At 41.5% G+C, this 22,772-nt stretch overlaps 1 protein-coding gene across 5 annotated transcripts in view; it reads left to right on the top strand.

Moving 5' to 3' along the window:
* aatkb (apoptosis-associated tyrosine kinase b) overlaps window positions 1-22,772 on the top strand; it is a 51,811-nt gene that overhangs the window by 21,026 nt on the left and 8,013 nt on the right. For 2 of the 5 annotated variants that reach the window (XM_051066172.1, XM_018666607.2), the window contains 9 exons: window positions 7,224-7,357; window positions 13,746-13,887; window positions 18,187-18,266; window positions 18,926-19,044; window positions 19,515-19,602; window positions 20,536-20,669; window positions 21,120-21,204; window positions 21,367-21,488; window positions 22,277-22,426. In XM_051066172.1, the coding sequence (XP_050922129.1) occupies window positions 7,224-7,357; window positions 13,746-13,887; window positions 18,187-18,266; window positions 18,926-19,044; window positions 19,515-19,602; window positions 20,536-20,669; window positions 21,120-21,204; window positions 21,367-21,488; window positions 22,277-22,426 (1,054 nt within the window). Of the gene's footprint in view, window positions 1-7,223; window positions 7,358-9,480; window positions 9,568-11,009; window positions 11,381-13,745; window positions 13,888-17,157; window positions 17,456-18,186; window positions 18,267-18,925; window positions 19,045-19,514; window positions 19,603-20,535; window positions 20,670-21,119; window positions 21,205-21,366; window positions 21,489-22,276; window positions 22,427-22,772 lie in introns of those variants that run through there. The other 3 variants (XM_018666609.2, XM_018666608.2, XM_051066173.1) reach the window with 3 other exon arrangements.

The raw sequence follows: 22,772 nt of genomic DNA on the forward strand, positions 1-22,772 counted from the left end.
CTGATTTTTCTATTTTTTTTGCAGCCTGCTCTTGAGTCAGAAGCCCCGGCAGCTGTTCGCTAACATTTGGTTTTGTTTACATTCAGATTGGTGATGACTAACCAAACATGAATCATGGTCGTTCTCTCTCTCTCTCTCTCTCTCTCTCTCCCTCCCTCCATATATATATATATATATATATATATATATATACATACACACACACACAGGTAGACATACAGAAAGCTAAATATATCACACTGCATCATCACAAGCAGATGTATGGCAGATTGGTTTTGTCTTTGGCCTCTAACACAGATTGTTCATGCCCCGCTCATCAGCTTCATGCAGTTCACATGTGTTTGGCCCATATGGGTTTGTTTAACCATCTCTAAACCTCCCTCCGCCTGTCTGTTTTCCTGCTGCCTGCCATCATCTCCTACCTCTGCTCTGTTGTTTTATTTTTAACTGATGAGTCTCCTTGTTGTCATCCTGTCCCCGTCTCTCTCTCTCTGTGCCTGATAGAAGTGTGGTGTCAGCAGTAGTGTCGCAGGGTAGCAAAAGACAGAGGGGGAGCAATGATTTATTTTACCATTGCCAGCATTTATGATACAGTTGCACAGTTGGCAGTGAGTGGAGAAGCTTTGTCTCTGTCACTGTTTGGCTCATGCATATCTTACTGTAGGGAGCTTCTATTGACTGTATCTGTGCCTTAAGTCCTGACCCTAATCCCAGCCTTCTGCAGTGCAGTCTGAGGTCATTTTTTGTCATTTTACTTTGTATTTTCATATAATAATTGAGGCAATGTAGCTTTTCCCAGGGATATTTATTCATTAGTGACTGCATTTGCCATTTGTTTACTGACTTAAAAAAAAAAAACACACAAGTTGCAAATTCAGCTCTAACTCTGCTATATAATTGTGGTTGGGCTTCTGCAGCTGTCCCTGGTGAAGGTGAAAGTGAGGTTTACATTCTGAATTGTTTTTCCCATTTCTTACTTTGTGTGTTTTTCATATATTAGTTATGAAAGATTTTACAATAAATGTAATTTTCATTTTAAAAATAGCAATACTAGCTCGGTTTCTGCTTGATCTAAACAAAGAAATGCTCTTTAAAATATACAAATCTGCACCTGTGGCAGGTTTTGTTCAGTATTTCTATAGCTACTATGTTATGTATTCAAAAAATGGTTTTAGGATTTTAATCATGATCCACAAAAACTGGTTCTAGAGGTCAAGGTAGTTGTTACAAGGATAGAAAAACAAGGGGATATAGTTTGTAAAGTCACCAGTCACTTTAGGCAGGTGGTTATCTTGCTGTCTGTCAGTGGCTGTCTAAGGTCTGTTGGATTCAGACGTCACTCACCTGACACCTGACTGCCGGCATTAGCCTGAGAGCTGAAACCATCACCTCTGCTGCTGATGCATTGTGCAGGGGGAGTTCCCAAAATTCACAACCATACAGTGAATACATTTGGTGCTGATCTCATGCATATTTTCACAGGGGATTTAGCGTGATTCATAAAGATTTGGGCAACCCTGCATGGTGTGATTCCAAAAGACATTCAGAATGCTTCCAGTAAAAAGCTGTCAGTCCACAGGCTGGACAGGAATAATGTTGAAATACCTTTTCAGGGAACACTTGTATTTGCTGGAGGAATATAAAATGATGTGTTTATGCACTAAATTGTTCCCAGTGCAGGGCAGTGACCTTTACAAGACACTACAGGTCACATTTTCATCTCCGTGTGTCCCAACTCTCTGGTTAACATGTTCTTATCTTACATTAAATCCTAGGGGAGAGGTCCTGTCCTCTCCATCAGGGGTCTCATCATTCACTTTTCTTTTATTAGCTTTTAGAAAACCCGACCATGACAGCTGGTGTGAAGGACAGTAGTTAGGAGAAGACTGCAGATATAACAGAGGAACAGTGAGTTTCAGATAGCTGTCAAAATGAAGATCCTGGAATATCTTCATTTTCTGGCCTCTTCTCTCTCTTCTTCTTTCCTCCCTAATTGGGATCACAGTGTCACGTCTTTCCTCTGGCCAGCTTCCAGCACTTCAGGTAGTTTCACCTTTCTCTCTACAGGAGCTTTAGACGATTTAGCTGCAGCAGGGACGGTAACCAGGGCTGACGATATCAGCAGTCCCCTGGATGAATTTCCTGCTGATCCCAACATCTAGATATGAGCAATGGACATGAGAGGAGAGCCAGGGCAGCAAACTGTTCTGACTCTGCTTGGACAGTGTGACCCTTCTAGATCAGCTGCTGCATAAAACTGGGCATCATTTGCTATATATTTGCCTGTCAGCTTATCCGAATGGAGCAGGCTTAACAGTCATGACACACTGATCACTGATGGCTGAATACAAGACAGTACTGAAATAAACATTTATTTGTTGGTAGAGCAATTGTTGTATGCATTTAGTAGCTGCAGTTAATGCCACAGTGGAGTGCCACATCCAGGCTGATGGCCAGGATATTATGCTGACAGGTGTAAGAGTTTAGACTCTTCTTTGTCTGTCAGCTCTAATATAAATGCCAGCCACACTTAAATCTATCTGACAGGTCAAGTCACACCAATACAGTGACTCATACCTGTACTGTACTGCTGGAGCTCAGTTCAGACAGCTTAGTTATTTATTTTCTCTGCCATATAGGACAGAGAATTCAGACTTAGCTCAGACTCACAACCTGTGAGTGACAGAACTGGCTGAGCCAGCAGCTACCACTACCAAGCTGTTTTCTTTCTTGTGCTGTTGGACTGAGGTCTGTGTGTCAATACAGGCCCCATTTAGACCTGCTGTTAATGTGTGATCTGTATGTAGATTCATTATCTGGATAATGACATCCAGTCTACGCATCTCTGCATTTACACCTGGCATTAAAATACCTTCTCATTATCTTGATTGTGCCAACATTGTGATCAGATCTCAGGGTTGGCTGAATTGTCAACAGACAAGGCAAGTCCCAGGTCAAGAGAAGCAAAGCTCACATGCTGCCTCTGTTTCTCAGTCAGGTGCTGTAACCTCCTGGAGTCATCTTGTCACTTTGAGGTTGCCAGGCAACCATCAGAGGCTGAGTTAAGCTAATCGCCTGCTTGTTCTAGCGCCATATTTAGCTCAGAGACGTGACAGTGGTATCAATCTTCTCATTTAACTTGGCAAGACAGGGATTGAGCATATTTTCTAAAACTATTCTCTTCTAGTCCTCTCATGGGTGCAGTTTTCCTCTCAAATGCTGAAGTTTTATTCAACCAACTGCTGTTCTCATAGCACGTAGCTCAGAGGCTGTGGTTTGTGGGAGTTTGAGGATCAAAATCTGCAAATGTGTTGACAGATATGCTGCGGCTAACTCATTAAGCTGCAAAAATATCCTGAGCGGTTCTGTGTGAGGGCAGAACAAACACGTGAGGTTGGCAGATAGAGTCAGTCTTTTCATAACACACTGCAGTTTCTGGCTCTGTCTGCTCTCGGGTAGACTTCGAGTTGCTGCTCCACTCCAGAGTTTCTGTGTTGAGTGCTGAAGAGATCCTCCTGGGGCAGACGCTGCAGAGTACACAGCTCTTCAGCCTCATCTTCTCTTTCAGATCCTTTCTTCTCTCCTCTCTTCTCACGCTCAGTCCCTTTTCATCATTTAGTCATCAGGATGTGCTTTAGCTCTCTGCCTCAGGAGGCTAAAAATGGCTACCACCTCTGAGTAGCTGAGAGCTATATGGTACACAAGCTGCTTGCATCAAGTAGTAAAAGGAGAGAGAAATGCAGCAGCTCAGAAAATGTCAGTCCACCTTTTTTTTTTCCATTGTAAACAGAGTCTTGTATTCTGTGTTGTTCAGTGTGTTTAATGAAGCTCTGTGGGGAGACTTGTCCTTCAGAAATAAATGACCTTTAACAAAACACATTTGTCTCTTTCAGATCTAGGCTCATTACAGCTAACAAGAAGGCAAATCCTCTCTGTTTCATTAAGATTAGCGGTCAATGCTATTGATTTTACACAGGAAAGAAACACAACAGGGTATTTTTGTGTTTTTCTCAGGGTGTCTACCTCATCTCAGCTAGTTACAAAGACAGGATGTAGTATTTCCTCCTAAATAACATTTTAGTTGTACAGTTGCTGACTGGACAAATCAGCCTGGTACAGCAGCATCACATGACTGCACCAATGTATTTCAATAATCTTATACTTTCCTTTCCTCTTTTCTTCTCTGGTTCCAGCCAATTTACTAACTGCTGTACTAAGCTTTTTTCTCCACCTGCCTACACAACTTCTGTGGGTACCCTACTGTAAAAAAGCTCAGGTATAAGATTAGATAAGAATTCTTTCTCTCTCATCCAGATTTCTCCCAATCTTCTTTAGTCGCCTCCTCCTTACCCGCTTTGGCACACGTAGAGGATCCAGCTTGTTGTGTAAAGCACTTGTATTATCCTGTTCTTGACATTAGATTATGAAACTAAATTAGTCTCACCTTGCCTTGCCCCTGTTTTATAAATTTAATAGGTTTGATGTCAAAAATAGCAATGTGTTTCATTACTTTTTGACTCAAACAAATTGGTTCCTACTGAAGTGTTACTGTAAATCTTTATAAATGGGTCACAAACACACACTTTCAGTTTTTAAAAAAACAGCTGGGCTGTATGCTCATGGAGGAACATGTCACCTAGAGCAACAATGTGACTCACTGATGTGTTTTTAACAGCTTTTTGAACACTAATGGAGCTTTATGGCACACAGAGATATCAGAAGCTATATCAGGCATTATACAGACAATAGGTAGGACTAACCCTAGGGTTAGACTAGTAGTCATAGAATTTTGATTTCAGTATAGTAATAATGTATCAGTGTATTTGCTTAAATGCTGTGTTTTCTTTCTGCCTGCATGTAGATTGTAGAGTGTTTCTCAAATATTAATGCCTGGCTTCATCCCCAGTCACAGTCTCCCATTTGTGCTGATGGGGGAGATGGGATTTGTTAGCCAGGGAGCTTTAAATAAACCACACCAGAGCTTAATATATGTCTCTGCTCTCTGTAATTACACCCTTGACAAATAAAGAGTAATTAAATCTGAATTTCTTGTGTAGCGTTTCATAGCACTAAATGTTTATTGACTGATTTAGCAAGTTGGCTTTTTCCACCTCCTCATTTCCCTCTGTTTTATGTGGCATCATATTGCACTTTTAATGGACACTGTGACTGGACCGCTGGTTTTATTTAGCCCATTTTAGTGAAAAATTCAGTAAAATTCAGATTAGGACTCTGCGTTCCAAAAACCCCTGATCTGACCAGCTAATCCTGCATTTAACTGTTAAATTTGCATCTTTTTATTTTTTAATATTCTCTTGATGCATTCTGCCAGCCAGCCTTCTAAACAACAGCGTTCCCTCTCTGTCAAATTATACTAAGAGCCTGATATTCACTGAGAGCCAGTTGCACCAGCTTTCAGAGGATCAGCACAAACTGGCAGCAGAAATGACTCTCTGTGCTCTGTTTATTATGTGTGTGTGTCTGTGGAGCTGGGTGGCACTGCTGTTGGCAGGAATCGTTGTGAGCGATTTACAGCTGAAGGCAATTCTGCATGGCTGTCCGTCCAATCTGTTTCCGTGGTAACCGTTGCATTTCCGAAGCCATCGCAGAATGAGAAAAATAAATCATCCGCCGCTCAAAAATATCCCCAAAATTGGGAACAAGATATTATTTAGGAGATCGGACGGCACGCACGCTTCACACGTTGAGGATAATTTAAGCCATCAGACTGAAAAGTGGCTTCGCTGATGCAAAATGAGGCTCAGAGGGGCAGAATGAGAGAGAGAGAGAGAGAGCCTGAAGAAAATAACTCAACACAGAGATCCACACTGTTGGGCTTCAGAGGTGGAAGTAGAGTGTGTGAATAAACAGCATTAATATTGCATCATTATTATATTTGCACTCTCACTTTTAATTAAACTAACTGCTTGGTTGCACGGCACCTTCTTTAGATTTAGATTTAGGTTCATTGGCAACTCTCCAGTGTAATTTTAAAATACAACGTTTCAGATTTTGTCAGGGAAAGAACACTAAAGTCCTGGACTCATTTTCAGGATGGGTTTTCCTGGAAATAAGTCACGTGGTGACTAAAACACAGTCCGTCAGCCGTTGTACAGCATGGAGACAGGAGTTCATTGCCTGACATGAGAGAAAAAAAAACATAAAGGGCAAGCAGTCAACTGAATTTTCTCTTCTTCCTGGTCAAAAATGTATGCAGCACCCACAATTTCGCTGTACTTTACTGTACAATGACAATAAAGCCTGTTCTATTCTATTTCATTCTATTCTATTGAGATGCCTCTAAATGAAGCCACTGAACCTCTCAGCCCATATGAGTAGCTATCAACATGGTGGACGATGAACAACATGTATGCTCTGGTTTTTTTTACTAGAGGCTGCTTTGAAGATATCCTATCTGTAAACTACTACAATAACAGGAATTCTTCAGTAATTTGGCAACTTAAAAATAGATACATTTGACTTAAAACAACAGAAAAGGTAAGCCAAGCCATCTGAATAGTTAAAACAACTGATAATAGAAGTGGCACCAAGTTTGACTGGTTGGGCTGGGAACATTTGGTACATGATGTTCCCCATTTCTCTGCCCCCCTCATCTCCATTGTGTCTTTACTGTCAGCTCACAAAGATACTACTAAAAAAAACCAATAATGGGAAAATCCACTCTCACATTTTCAAGAGATTTTACACTGTCTGTATCATAGTAGATTTGAAAAAAAAAACAACATTAAAAGCATGATTTAATATACAGTTTAAAATTTCATAAAAAGCGAATTAGTGCAAAAGATCTGTCTTTGCCAAATGACGGTGATAAATCAACGCATGCATTTTTAGCCTGGTTTTCTGTGCAGAGGTGTAATATGGTTCATTGTGCACTGGATAAATCTTACAGGATTATAATGTTTCAGAGCATTTCATTCAGAGCAAAAAACATGACACCAAGCTATAAATCAAACATGAACGTCTCTAAATGGAAATATAAGCCCTCCTGAGAAAACAGCCAGTTTATAAGTGGCTGTATAATGCATTAGAAATGATGCAACAGAACATGTTCCTTTATTGTTGTACTCTAACTTGTCTCTAATGTTATACAAGCTTTAATATGCATTTGATTACATGAATGCAGTTTAGAAAAACAAAGCAGAGTCTCACACCAGATTCTCATGTCTTGTAACACTGTCTGTAACGCTCCCTGTGTCCTGCAGATGGCGCTCCACTGAGTGAGCTGTCCTGGTCGTCGTCCCTGGCTGTGGTGGCCATCTCCTTCTCGGGCCTTTTCACCTTCGTCTTCCTCATGCTGGCCTGCCTCTGCTGCAAGAAGGGCAAAATCGGCTTCAAGGTGAAGGTCCCTTGTGTTGATGTGCAGATCGTAATCTCTCATCAACTTCCACATGGAACATGAAAAACTGCACCTCTGCCTCATACACACCCACACACACTCATTAAATCACATGAAGTTTTAATGGAGTCTTGCATAGAGATACACTCTAACTCCCTCTGCCCATGAGCGTTACTGCAAACGGCCTGAACACAGAACATTCCCCGCTCCTCTCGTTAGACATCCATTATATTCGGTACGGAAAGTCTCCATCCCATTTGTACTCAGAAAATGTTGATGGGACGTAAACAGAATAGCAGACAAAGGTGGCAGAGGAGCGGCGGGAGGCCTGCAGCTTTTCAGGACCATCTAGTGTCGCTGATGTAGACCCCATTTCTGAGCAGCACTCTGAAATGGGTCACCGCACCGGAGAAAATAGGACAGGGAACAAGAAAGATTGTGTGTGGGTATGTGTGTGTGTGTTGAAGGAATGGTGGGACTGTGCATATAACTGCAAAATTGCTTGAATGTGTGTCTGTGTGAGTGTACGTCGTCTGTGCGAGTTAAGGTGCTGTGTGTACAGTATGTGGAAATAAATGAGTGTGTTCCTGCTGATTCACCTACAAGTTAAAATCTAGCTATGCTTATGTTTAGTTCCTTCCACTCTAGTCTCATTCTGTGTACTTGTGGCTCAACAAATGTGATGACTTCATTTCCATCATCAAGTAAAGTAGGTTTTTTGAACATTTTGAAACCTACATTACTAATGTGCTAGTGTTCTGCTCTGCCTTTTGTTGGCCCATAGCTATGTTTCTTAGCACATTACCACCTGCAGCTGTTGAATAGCCTGAAACTGCAGGATCTCATATAACTCGCATGCACTTACAATTTTGTTTATGGCCTTTCTTAGGAATGTGTATCATACCACCCAAGTGTTCATCAGTACCATTACTTATTTATTAACCAACAAGGCTAAGGGTCTCCAGTCATGAGAGCAGCTCTGTGAGGCTGTACTCAGTATTTGACAAATAATCGAATATTGATGGATCGCAAAAGTTATTTCAGTTCATCCTCTGGGGACTATGAATGCCTAGACCAACCAACTAACCAGCTGACATTGCCATCCATCAATCCATGTCTCTAGTGAGGCTACAAATTCCAAATATTCTCCACCTTGTCAGATGATTTGCACCTTTTCTTTGCTTTAAATCTTTGTGAATTAAATATCTTTAGGTTTTAGACTGCTGTTTGACAAGACCTTGGGCTCTGGAACCTAATGACTGAATGATTAAAAGATCATCATAAAGAATCAACACATGAATCAAGACTAAAAAGCAGTTACAGTCCTATTATAATAATCATACCTTTGCCTTTCTTCTTCCACAACATATCTGTAATCTGACTCATATTCCTGCACACAACACTTGAAACTGTCAAAAGAGCATGATTTATTCCTCTAATTGGGAATTTATGTCCTAGCATTATGTAAGCGATTAACATAACTCAAGTCACTTTGGTAGGAAACTGCAGAAAGGTTCATGCCAGTGTGACAGTGTGAGGAGAACCACATGATTAAGCCTGTCAGATGGCTTTTCTGGTAGAGTCAGGGACATGTAAGATTGTTTTAATAATGACGTTATTTTGTTGCTGGGCACATCTCCATTTTCTCTGTTCACTCACTTTGTACCCTCAACCTTTCTTTCCTTTTATTCATTTCCTCTCCATTCTTAATGTGTCTTATAAGACACACAGGGCTTCACTGATCACAGGAGTGTCTGTAGCCACGTTACATAACACCCTCTTCTCTCTTGAACTGCATGTGTATAAATATGCATCTTGAGTATCTTGTTGTTAGGCTGGATCCAAGATGTTGACATCTGTTGAATATATACTATACATACGATGTGCCTCATGTCTGGTTAGTATCTATAGCACATTGGACCACCCAGGTCGGACCTGTCAGGGTGTGTCCGAGGAAGGGGCCAGGGTGGGAGGAGGAGGAAGAGAGAGGGCGCGAGGGCGTGAGGAAGGGCATACCCATGAGCCCGCGCTGCATCCGGCCTCGGGGCCCCATCTGGAATTAGACACAGCCTCTCCCAGAGCAGGAAGAGGGAATTTCGGGGGGGGGAAGGGGACTTCAAGAAGAGACGAGAGAGAAAAGCTATCTGTGTTTTACAAACTGTCTCAGAAAGATGGGGAATTTCCTCCACTGGTTCTCACTGCTGTAAGGGGTGAGTTTAGACTTTGGACTTAGTTCTAGGATTAAACCTCTAAGGTTTTCAGCAATAAACTATTCTGATATATTCTTTAAAAAGACTCATCGCTCATGTGTAAAAATGTAGAAATAAGTGAGCCTGCTGTGATTGCAAATTCCATAATTCTTCAAACCAATAGTTTGACATTTTGGAAAATGCACTTAATTGCTTTCTTGGCTGGAATTAGATGATTAATGTTTCGTGCACCTGGACAAGAAATATTCCCGCAAATAACCCAGTGTAAAAGTTTGTCATTTTTACACTCAAGTTCTTGTACAGACTAAACAAACCAGATATAAAATGTTCAGCAGTGGGCTTCAACACTGCTTGTGGGTGGATTTGTTGAACTTTGGACAGTACTAGACTAGCTGTTCCCCCCCCCAGTCTTTAAACTCAGCTAAGCTAACTGGCTACTGCCATTTTTACCATACATGAGAGTGCCATCAGTCTTCTTACACAACTGTCAGCAACATGGCAAACAAACACACTTCCCAAAAAGATCGCTTGATTATTGTTTGAACACAAACATAATTTTTTAACATTTTAAAGATCCAGACCTTCAACTACACTTAGGGAGCAGAATCAAAATCACTGGAAGAAACATTCTTTGATATATGTAAACTGCCCCAGTTATCCCCATAATTAAGTTTCTTGCCAAATTTCTTTTAATTTGCTGTGTCAGGGACAATGGACTTAAATAAAATGTTTTATTGTTTTATTAAAACCAAGACTGGACTGAGGCACAAAAGTCACTTGTGCATTGCCCTTTTTCTTTTTTTAAAGGTTTTGGTCACAGTAAATGATAAGGGCAGGAGTCTAATCAGACACGTCACTCAAGGGATATGCACCCATTCGTTCACTGGCTCACCCCATACTTTCCCCTTTAATTTCAGAATTAAAGGTTGAAATGTCTTTTAAGGTTAAAAAAAAAAAAGATGGAGAGGTTCTGCTGCCTAGTGAGTGTAAGGCTAAACTGCAAATTGATGTCAGACTGTATAGACTGAAGGACTGAACTAAAGGGATAAGACTTGGGTCAAGTTGAGGCTAAAGGTCAGGTTCAGAGCTCAGAAAGGAAAGTAGTCAGTGGACTGGTCCTCACAAGTATAGTGTTAACCAAAAAATAGGTGTGTGTTTTCTTGGTTAAGTGGGGAGGGGGACTGCCCCGCAGATGTTCTTTGGCTTTTGGGAGAGAGAGAGAAAAAGAGAGGAAGAGAGCGTGGAAGAGGGAGTGATGTCACAAGTATACTATGTGAGACCCCCCTCCCTCTCGCTCTCCCCCTCTTCCCGCTTGTATTTTTCTCCCTCACATTTTTGCGAGGGCTCAGTTTCTTTCCTCTCCCTCATGAGACGACCACAGGTTCGGTCTCGCCTGTGAATTGGGAGATAGTGCTCCTCCTTCTCCCCCCACCCCCTCAGCCCCCCCCCTCCTCCCCTTTTCGTTTTCTCTCCCTCCATCCCTTCATCCCCAGCAGTCCCAGGGAGAGTCAGTGGTCAGCTACAAAGCCTCCTCCTCCTCCTCCTCCTCCTCCTCTTCTTCCTCCTCTCTGGACTCAACAATGAGACTCTCTCTGCAGAATGATGATGCCTTTCTCTGCAACCGCTCTCCCTGGCACCACCAACCTCCTGCTGCCCTGCACCCATCACATCAATGGGACCAATCAATGGGGGGCAGTGAGTGTGTGGGGGTGGTGGTGGTTATATGTGTGTATGAGAGAGGCAGAAAGGCTTTGAGATGCTCTAACCAAAGCTGAGGCCAGCTGACATCCTCACCTATGGACTCTGAGGAAAGGTAAGCTGGCGTGGACACTGTGGGGGTCATCCACTGAGCTGTGTGCTGATTGTTTTAAATCAAATGATTTGTAATGTTTTTTCTGCCATCACTTCATATTAATATTAATAATCTGAATATTTTTTGGCAGATTTCTGTGTGAAAAGCAAAGTTTAAATGTATTCCTGCTTTGTTTTACTCACTCATGAAAAGATTTGACAATCGATCGATTAGTGGATCGACTGAAAATGAATCAACACACAAAATGACAAACAGTCTCTGGTTTTAGCTTGTCAAAGTTAATGATTTGCTGCTTTTTTTTTGTCTGCGTTTGTTCTGTCTGTCGAGCAAAACAAGTAATTTATTTATGTGTGAAAAGTGAGAGATGATTTTTCTGTTCAGTAAATGGTGTGTGTGTGTGTGTGTGTGTGTGTCTGATGGTGTTTGCGTCGCTGAGGAGAGTGAAACCACATGTTGAATTGGAGGGCGAGCAGGGCCGTGTGAAGATTGGGATGTGAGGCTGTGGGAGGGTGTGCAGCGCATATGAGCGTGCATTCATTCTTGGGGGACAGGATGAGGCGAGAGATGGAGGTGTTTACATATGTGTGTGCACACGCGTGCGCGTGTGTGTATTTGTGTGTGTTTGTGTGGGTGTTGCAGAGGGCTGGCAGCAGGTCACATTTTTCCAGCATTGCGACCCTGCTGCTCTCCAGCTCCCAACTAAGAGACTTTTATTCTGACATCCGGTCTGTGGATACAGCCAACTCCCTCCCTTCCTCGTTCTCCTATCTTGTGATGTGTCACTGTGATCGGCAGACATAAGGATTCTTTCAGGGGCTTCTCACTGCTTATCCAGCCCAGGCCTCAGTGTAACATGCTGACCTGGAAAACTCAGAAAAAAAAAACCAGCAGAAAAAGCCACAGAAACCTAGAATGTATTTCAAGGAGATTTTTAAATCCATGACATTGATTGGCTTATTTATTTTGAAACACAGCGATTAATAATTTGTTGTTATTGGCAAAGCAACCTGACGTTTGAACAGAAGCGGCATGAAAAGCACCTATTCTAATCACTGACTACGAGGTGACTGTTAATCAGTTTGCAGTTTTTACATCTACATGAATATAATACATAAATATTGTTTGAGGTTGTTTCATAATCTCTATTAATGTTATCAACATGCATTATTCTAGAAGCAATTGTATAATTACAGAGATTTTTAAATTTGTGTAAGATGGGGACCAATGTGTAGATCCATCAAATAAATAGAAAATTGTTTAAAAAGAAAACAAAAGAGAGAAGGGAAAAAATTGAATATAAGATATAAATAAATGCACTTGTTTAACTCAGTAGTAGTAGTAGGGTGGTTCATTATTACATAGTGATTTAAAATAGTTTAAAACAGTCATATGAAGAAATGTTACTTCTTAGCTTGTATGCTGATTATTCCATATGTTGAATTTCATTTGATAGTTGTTGGCATGTTAACATCCACTTGTTAGTGATTAATTCCAAATCAGATAATCAGCTATTTTACCCAAACTTTGTTTCAACTAAAAAGTTAATACATGTTTGAGGATCTCTGTTGCCGGTGATGTGTGTGGGATCAGGCTATTAAGGTCTCCTTTGCAAACAGTAATCTCTCTTATCTACTCAGAGTTGTGAATGTTTATCGATCAGTCTTCTGCCCGGTTCCATTTGGGGCCTGTAAGTGTGAGCGCTGGATCAGAGGACACATTGTTGAAGTGAAGCAAATCAAGTCAATAGTCCTTTTTGCTTTCCTTATTATTATATAATAATAGCAGCATTGGGCAATTGATATAAAAAAAATAGAAAAATACATCACCAAATACTTGAGAAAACATTCTTTCTGTGCTCTGTGTGTTTCCAGAAAGTAAAAATCATCAGGCTTAATTGTAAAGTAGAGGATTGAGATACATGTAATCTTGGTGCAAATAATCCTTGGGTAAATCAGACTGGCTTTGTTTATGCTAGGATGTTCCAACAGTCTCACAAACAGCTCAGAGACACTGAGCCAGGCCAGGACAGCTTGCCTCAGTTTATCTCAGCTCTGCTTTAGTGGTCCAGCGAAAATATCATCAGTTTTCAATTGTGTTTTTCTATAACATTTTCTTTTGTTTTGCTTTCTGCATATACACATACGTTAATATTACATATCACAAAGAGTAGATGTATGCATCCATCAGGATCTAGCAGAGGCAGACTGTTTGTTTCTACATTTGCATCCTCATGTCCTCACATCTGTGACCTTACAAGTGAAGAAGCTGTTTATCAGTTACCAACCAGCTGCCAGTCTAATGAAAGCAACCTGTTCTTTTGAAACACCTTTGACCTCTTCATTTTTTGTGTGTCTGTGTGTTCCAGGAATTCAAGAATGTGGATGGGGAGGAGTATCATGCAGATATGTCCACCTTGGCCTCGCCGGCCTCCCAGGGCAGCCCGGACGTCTACATCCTGCCGCTCACCGAGGTGTCCCTCCCGGTCGCCAAGCAACCTGCACGATCAGGTGAGTCAATGTTCAAATCACTTTAACCTCTGCAGCTCAGATGGATCTTCAAGTGGCTCCCTGGTCTGTATACAAAGTCATGTCATTGAGTTTTAAAGAATCATGCAGGGTTAGGCTTGGTCCCTCCACTTCCATTAGCAGTCTTCTGACTTACTCAATCTGTGAAATCCCCACACTACATTTGAAAATATTTTCACTTTCTCTCTTCTGTTGAGGGGGATACAATATAAGACGAATGGGTGGTCAAAGAATACCCAATCATGAAATAATTTTTGTCAGTTTTGTCAGTTCTTTGTAATTTATGTCCCTAGTACTTTGCTGCAAACTGATGCAAACCTTGCAAGAGTGCCAGAGCCATACACATGAAAGTGCATTTCTAGGGTGTGAGAGTAATATAATAGCGAGGAGGGCTGTGTATCTGGCATTAGTCAAAGTTTGTCCCTGGAGTGAACACCGCCCTGACACTGGCCTCGGCCAGCTGGGCCTCCACCTATCCCACAATCCCTCACTGCAGGTCCCTACAGAATGAACTCTGTGCTCTTTAACTTTCACTCTCTCCCACAAACATCTGCCTGTTGCATAATAACGTCCAGGCAGCCAGCCTACACTGCTGCTTGTTGGTATGTCAGGCATGCAAGAGGACAGAAGCCCAGTGAGAATATCCCTCTTTCACTCTGTCGCCTTCTTTCTCTCTTTCTGCTACTGTGACAATGGACCTTGTTGTGTCTTAATGGGCTGATGCTGCCTGATAAACTTGACGATGAATTGCAGTGAGACTGAGTGGATCATGCCCACGCAATTAATGCAGGGACTGGTCCACATCAAAGCTCAGATGTAAATTTGAATAGTTAGTTTGGCATTATACAGCCAATGAGGTTTGACCCACACTCATCAGATAGGCAGGGGATAAGGGACCAAAAGAGCTGGTTACTCCTAGTGGAATCTACTCATGCAGATAGGTTTGGTTTTATTTGCTGAAGCCTTAAAATAACAAAAAAAAAATGAGGTCTGTAATGACACTTAAATGCAAGGAAGGTTAATGGAATTTCATTTGTGGTGTCCAGTTAATTGAAAAACCTACAAAATGCTGCAGTTCCTGGTGGGAACATTTCCAGAAGCAGATAACTCAAAACCTCAGCTATTAAAGCCAAAACTATCTTCATGTCTAAATACCACTAGGGGTAAGTGAAACCACTTTCCAACTTTGATTTGGCTGAGCCAACCCTTTAACATATGCTTTGTCTTCTGTGAATAATAGAAACCATTACAGTAGTGTTAGAGGTCAGAGATTTATTACTGCACCTTCAGGAGAGCCTCACCCAGTGACATCATGAGGGGAAATCATTTTTCACTGAGAAATTGCAAATCCATCTTATAATACTGGTCATAACTTTGTCATAATGTTTCCTCATTTTTGTTTCCCGCCAGTATCCGTCTCTTCATCTGGAGTTTGTCTTGTTTTCCTGCATCCTTTCCAGCTCGAGTTTATTTGTATAGCACCACTCCATACAAATACAGTTCAAAGTAAGAGTTTTCCATGGTGATAAAATATTAAAACAAAAAAGCTTAACATTCAGCAACAGAGTGAAAGAAAGGACAGAGGAAAAGAGAAGAGCACGAGCACTAAAACAGCAAAAAGGCAGAGAAAATGGATACAGAGAAATACATAATTATCAAAGTAAAACTGGTCGCAGAATGAAAAGGTCATGAGGTTACTTTTAACACAGTGTAGGTGTGAGTCTCAGATTTAGAATCTCTAATAATTCCAGAGAGCTGAGGTAGATGTGGAGATTAAGTATTTTACAGCTATGAGTAAGTCTGTTTACTTTCAGCCAATGTTCCCATCTCCTCCGTCATCCAGCAGAGCACTGGGGTTGTCAAAGGACTATGTGAATAGGTGGAGTTCCTTATGAGACACCAGGACTGTAAGAGCTTGGCTCAGTCCGGGGCCTGGTCCTCAGGACCCACCCTGATGCAGCTGTTCTGTGCTGCGGGCTGCATTGCAAAGACTAATCAAGCTCACACCCACCCAGAGGAGACATGTGAACAACTACACACATGTGAAAACACACACAATGAGAAAGCTGAGCAAAAGCAAGCCCAGTTCTCATGTTCATGTCCACACACTGAAATTTCCTCCCACTCAGAGCAGATATATGTAATCCATGCATTCCTCTAAGTAACACTTTCAGATCTGCAGGATAACATCACACAATCACTCGTGTTACATCAACCTCTAAATCGCCGTGCTACCACTGCTAATTGAGTTACGCAACAACAATGGGCAAACGTCATAAGTGAATTTAAATGATTGTCCAGGGCCAGCACTACAGCTCAGCACCTCAGCAGAGGGTGGACCAAGATGCACTGGAGTGAAAGAGGATAATGGGAATTCCATTTGGCTCTGAGTGATTTAGCTGCTGTGCATTTTGCTAAAGACTTCCTGGCTACTATAGCGATTAAGCTAGATGCATTCTTCAGAGAGATGCTCGGCAGCACACAGCTTAAAAAGGCCAGACAGTGTTGTCAAATGGAAATTGAGTTAGTGTATTGGCTGTAAAGAGATCTGAGAACTTAGCAGGGTAGTCAGTGTATTTTCAGTTTATCACAGTGCTCTGACCCATTGACTAACTTTCAACCAAATTTCATAGAAAACTCAAAGTTCTTTTCAGACACCTCGCTAAGAAACAAAAACATGAGATCAAAAACATGACCTCAGCAGAGATAACAAATATTATAATATAGTCTCTGAGAATTTAAGCATGTATCATCTCCCCCACATTGTTCCATCAGCGTTATGAATATTTGAGGTTAACATGATGGCGTAGGTGGGACCTATTGCCTGCCACTGTTATCACCAAAAAACAGTTGGTTCCTATGTCAAGGAGCTGGTGGATAATAGCCCCAGTGTGTGCGTACTAACTGGTCCTAACTGGTGCCATGCTGCCCTAAGCAGCCAAACAATGGTGGGTATTCTGCTTTGGGATGGAGAGAGCGTGAGTGGGTGTAAGGAATGACCAGTCTAGGGAAGGAGACATGGGTGTCCAATATGGCCTCCACACAGTGACTGGACTGTGTGGCAGTCTGAAGGGAGGGAGGGGGGCAGCGCAGCACCACAAAGATCTGTCTGTCTGCCTCTACACCCAGAATCTAAGTGTCATCGTGGGAGATGCAGAAAGAAAGAAAGGGATAGATGGTGAGGGGTGAGAGATGGAGGGGACAGAGGAGGGGGGTGGTGGTGGTGGTGGTGGTGGTGGTGGGGAGTTTTGCCGTCAATCCTGTTTCATTCGGCTGAGCTGGGGCAGGACGGTCGGGCGTGTTCGGCTAGCAGGAAAGACTCAGGGGATGCTGACAGAGATGCATCAGGGAGCTGGAGGACAGTCAGACAGATCGGTGCCAGAGAAGGCTCAATATAGAATAAGACTTAAGAGTGGGATCTGTTATGTTAACTCACGGACCATGGGCAACATCCACTGGCATGTTCGGATATCTCATTTTAGCGACGGTTAATACCAGTTGATTGGACAGAGGATGGGTTCTACAGTGGCCACTTAAGAACCTGGATGTGGTGCGTTCTGTCAGGTTACTGTTAATGAGTTATATGTTTAGACCTGTCTATATATTATATTTATGGTTCCCCTCCACGTAACTGAACTTCTTTTTGTGTTTTCGGAGATAATTGTGCTTGTATGTATAATATATTCATCTTTTTATATATAATGGAACAATAGGTCCCAGCATCACTTTGTAAATTAGTAAAGTCAACTATCTTTTATCATTAACTTATCGTTAGTACATAGGTTCTTCTGTTTAACAGCAAGTCAACTTTAAATGTTTTAGAATTTTCTTATGTATTTTGGCTTAAAAGGAAGGCAAATCTGACTCTGAAGCATTGAAATCTGACTAATGTTGATTGAACTTACAGTGTATACTAATATTGTATTTCATCAGTCTGCATGGGATTACAGAACTTTGATCAAATTCATCTGATGATGATAAATTAAACAACTCAAGCAAGTTTCAAGAGTCTGCAACCAGATTGATATGGTAATTAATGGAAACCAGTGGCTGCCTGGGGATGGTGGGACAAATATATTTACATGTCTGTAATGCATTCGTTTGGTCTTCAGAATAGTTAGCTGCAATGTAACATGATGTTATTTGTAGTAACTAGGCTACAGCATGTAAAAACCGCAGGGTTTGTAAAAGACCACAACTGTAAGACATCATCAAGAGGCTGCTGGTTGGAGGATAATTCATCACTGTAACGCCTCTTCCTCTTTTTTTCTCTCCCTCCAGTCCAACTCCTGAAATCCACAGATCTCAGCCGCCACAGTCTTCTCTACCTGAAAGAGATCGGGAATGGCTGGTTCGGGAAGGTAAGCCACTTCAGACACCTCACTCTTCATAACTACCTGCTGGTGGTTCTAACAGTCGCTCCTGCTGTCCCTGCAGCCACCTGCCAGGTAGATGAAACGCGGCATCACTGAGTCTAACATCATGGCTATTAGTTTTTCCTGTGATCCCAGCCGCTTTTAGAATGAACTCAGTTAAAAATGTCCCGACATGCTGTGTTACCTGTAATGTCTGAGTGTGTAATACCAGCCTGATCCTCATGCCTTTGATGTCAGCTCGTCTCAGAAGTGATAGATTTAGCCCCTGAGAACAAATGTTAGGCTGGTAAAAATTTTCAAAGTAATAGCTCTCCACTTCATGTTGTGTGGCATCATTTTACAACCAGATAACTTGTTGTTGTCGCTTTCTCCCATTCTCTCCCTCTCCGCTTCTTTGTCTGTTTCTCCCCCTTTTCATCCTGTTCACTCATACATCCATCTTTTCCGTACCTTCACTGGGTATGTCCATCTGTAACTGTTTGTCTGCATTTTTGTCTCTGTTGTCTCTTTGTATTCTGTTCACTGAACTCCTGCATGACTGCTTCATGTCTTTTTTGTCTGCCTTTGTGTAACGGTCACTGCCATTCATGCTTAATTGGTTTGTTTGTGCGCAAATGTCTATCTGTATATATGTACTTTTTCAGGTTCTGCTGGGGGAGGTGAACGCAGGCCTAAACACCACCGAAGTGGTGGTGAAGGAACTCAAAGCCAGCGCTAGCGTGCAGGACCAGATGCACTTCCTGGAGGAGGCACAGCCTTACCGGTACATTTATCTCTGTCACTTGTCACTCTTATAGGAGTGACAGTATGAGATATAACTCATACTTTTACTGAAGCACTGTACTCTCAGTTTTGAGATGGTGGAACTGTATTTTTCCTCCACTGCAGAAAGAATCTTTTTTTATTGCACTAATGGCTGGAGTGGCTGATAAGCATATGAATGCAGATTTCAATTTCAATGTGACAATATGAAACCATGATTCAAAAGGAACTTTAGTCACTTGTTATAATTGCAACATTTAATAACTTATGCATGTAGCAACAATCCTTGAACTGTCTGTTTATTTAATGTATCCTTGCAATAAGATCATTTTAGAAATACTGTCAATATACTGTGTGATTCTTCACAGTGAACACAGTATGTATATACTGTATGTCAGTGTGGGTGTCTAGGAATTTTTGTGTCGTCATAGAGCTACTACATCCTCTCCCTCTCTTCCTCTGTTCTTCCAGTACTCTTCAGCACCCTGCTCTGCTGCAGTGTTTGGCCCAGTGCACTGAAGTCACCCCCTACCTGCTGGTGATGGAGTTTTGTCCACTGGTACGTGTTAAACCTCAGAGGCCAGGTGTGGGGAGAATGGCTTACACTACAGCATGTAGAAAGAAATAGATTTATTAAGATTAAGCATCCATTTGGTGCATATTTTAGAAACTACAGTATGAAATACTTAGGAAAGGACCTTTGCTTTTAATTGAAAGCCTGCATTACATCCTTTAACTGCGTCAGAGCATCAAATTAATTTTTCTTATAAATATTTTATGGATTTTTTTTTGTTAATTACTTTTGGCAATAAATCATTCTTGGCAGCCGCTGTAAATATTTGGCAGCCGAGCCCAAACTTACCAATAAGTCATGCTACACTAATATCACTCAAACGGCAGCATAAAATCCAAATCCATCAGCTCCACAGAATTGATTAGCTCAGTAGATTTAATACTGACATTTGCAGTGATATCGAAGTAATCAAAGATTTAAGAACTGGCTCTCTGCTGCTTCACAGCAATCTTTTTTTTTAATCCACTGCACAGTGTGAGTGAAGTAAATTGGTGGTAGCTGATGAAATATATTGTTCACACCTGTTATGGCTTGTAGGATCAGACATCATTTTGTGTGATTACTGTAAACCGTATACATTCTAAGTACTGTGAGACACAGAGAGGCCAGGGTTGTGCCAGGCAAGATAATTTCAGACCAAAAATGGGCATAATTCACTCAGGTGGACAAATTGGTCTGTTCATTCCAGATAATCAAAAAAAAAAAAAAAAAAAAATCCAGTTGTACATTACTGACTGAGGACACCTAGATGATCTGGTGGACTTGCATGCAGATTCTAATACCAAGGCATTTTTACACAATTGACAACTCGAGATAGGTGACTTTTGATCCCATTAAGCAGAGCACAATGACAAGACTGCCCTCCAGTGGTCAGAGGTTGTAACATACAGTTGTTTTATTTCTCTCCGCTGGGTCCAGGGGGATGTGAAGGGTTACCTCCGAGGCTGCAGGACTGCAGAAACCATGACCCCAGAGCCTTTGATTCTTCAGCGGATGGCCTGTGACATCGCCTCAGGACTCTTGCACCTGCACAAACACAACTTCACACACAGGTAGTGAGCAATTTCTGCTATTAAATATCACACACACTTTTTAAATTACAATGCCAGTACTGAGCTATAATCAGTACTACTTCTTGGTTGCTTCCTGGAACAATATCCTGGTGCTGCCTGAGTGCTCCTTACAGACTCCAGCATCAGTGATTTTGTTGCAGGCGGTGAACCCTCATCTCCAGAACAGCTCAAACCTCCACTCAGTCTGCAGCATGTTTTTCAGAGACAGGAGTGGATCTTGATATGTGTTTTCAAAGATAACTCTAAATGAATAATCCATCTTGCTATTAGTCTGTGTTTTTGCTTGCAGGGCTTCTAAATATTTTTGTGCCTCAAGAAACAGGACCCTCCCACAATTTCCAAGACATGTTTAGTATGTTTATAAATAACGATGAGATGTAACAGCTGTTTACCCCCCTCTTCCTTCCCCATCACCCCCTCTGTCACCAGTGACCTGGCTTTGAGGAACTGCTTGTTGACTGCTGATGTGTCAGTGAAGATTGGAGATTATGGCCTGTCCCACACTAAGTACAAGGTCTGCTTATCAGAGAAACATGCACACAGTAATGTATGCAAATATAAACACTATTATTTTGCAGGTTGTGAGTCAGATTTAACAGTTAAAATGCTTAAAATTTAACGCTGAGGTTTTTTCTCACTGGCTGCCTGTCAACATTTTACCCATGCCTCCCATTAGGATGATTACTATGTGACATCAGATCAGATGTTCGTGCCGCTGCGCTGGATTGCTCCAGAGCTCGTTGATGAGGTGCATGGAAACCTGCTGGTGGCTGACCAGACCCAACAGAGCAACATCTGGTAGGATCAAACACACACACACACACACACGCAAAGATACATGCACATTTGCTTAGTTGTTCTTAGAAACAATAGCATATGGTTTCAAAATGAAATAGTTTACGGGGTGGGGTGTAAGAGGATAGATGACTAAATATTTTGTGTGCCATGCAAATGTTGTTTTTGCTGGTTTCTGCCTTTATTATACCCAGTTGCCTTTAGAAATTCAACAAATTCAGGCATTTTATTTTTAAATTAACTTTTATTCATGCTGCATTTTATTAAAAGCAGGATTTAAGTTGTAAAAATAAAGCATTTTCTTCTTTTTGAAAGCTACTGAAATCTTGCACAATGATGCTTATTGAACTTTAAAATGGAATCATTAAAACATATCTATACTTAGCATAAAAGGACACAACCACAAACCTGATCTTGGTTCCCTGGGAAACACACACTATGGAAAATGGCCAACCCTAACCCTAAATGTGAAAGTAAATGACAAAACATAGAAGATAGATTAGACTTTTGTCCCTTGGGGAACTGTCTTTAACTCCTTTCATTTTTTCTTCCAAGTTCCAAGTAGCTCTTGATACTAAAATTACAAGAGCAGAGGGCACACTGGGAGAACTAGCCAACAAAAAATATATATAAACTCTCACTCTGTCAAGACATAAGACTGTGATATGTGAGGTCAGGGCGCAAATTAACCAAAGACTATTTAGGGATAAGTATGTGTACATAGGGGAAATGGTTCATACTTGTTCTGATATGTTTAATCACCACAATATCCATGTTATCCTGTGTCTCAGGTCCCTGGGTGTGACTATCTGGGAACTGTTTGAGCTGGGCAACCAGCCCTACAGACACTACTCTGATAGACAAGTACTCACCTACGCTGTGAGGGAGCAGCAGCTGCGACTGCCCAAACCGCTGCTCAAAGTGCCCCTGGCTGAGCGCTGGTGAGAGACACACAGTAACACATTTAGAAACATCTTTAAATTATTTAACCGGTCCTACAGGAGCAGGCCAAACATGGCAAAACACAATATTCAGAGAAACACAATTAAATCCCTTCCAGCATGAGCAGATTCTCATTTCCTGCAGATTCTAATTATGATGCTAATCCTGCTAGTTTTGCTTTCCTGTGCTGTGAAACTTTTTCCAGTGGCATTTTCTTTTTAGTCTTGTTATTACAACTTAATCAGTTAATTAAATTAATTAACCGTTCACAATTAAGTTTTTATGCCTCCTGCACTGGCAACAGCCATGGAGGCATTATGTTTTCAGGTTGTCTGCCTGTCTGTC

This window comes from Lates calcarifer, linkage group LG23, assembly GCF_001640805.2.
Source record: "Lates calcarifer isolate ASB-BC8 linkage group LG23, TLL_Latcal_v3, whole genome shotgun sequence".
NCBI classification, from domain to species: Eukaryota; Metazoa; Chordata; class Actinopteri; family Centropomidae; genus Lates; species Lates calcarifer.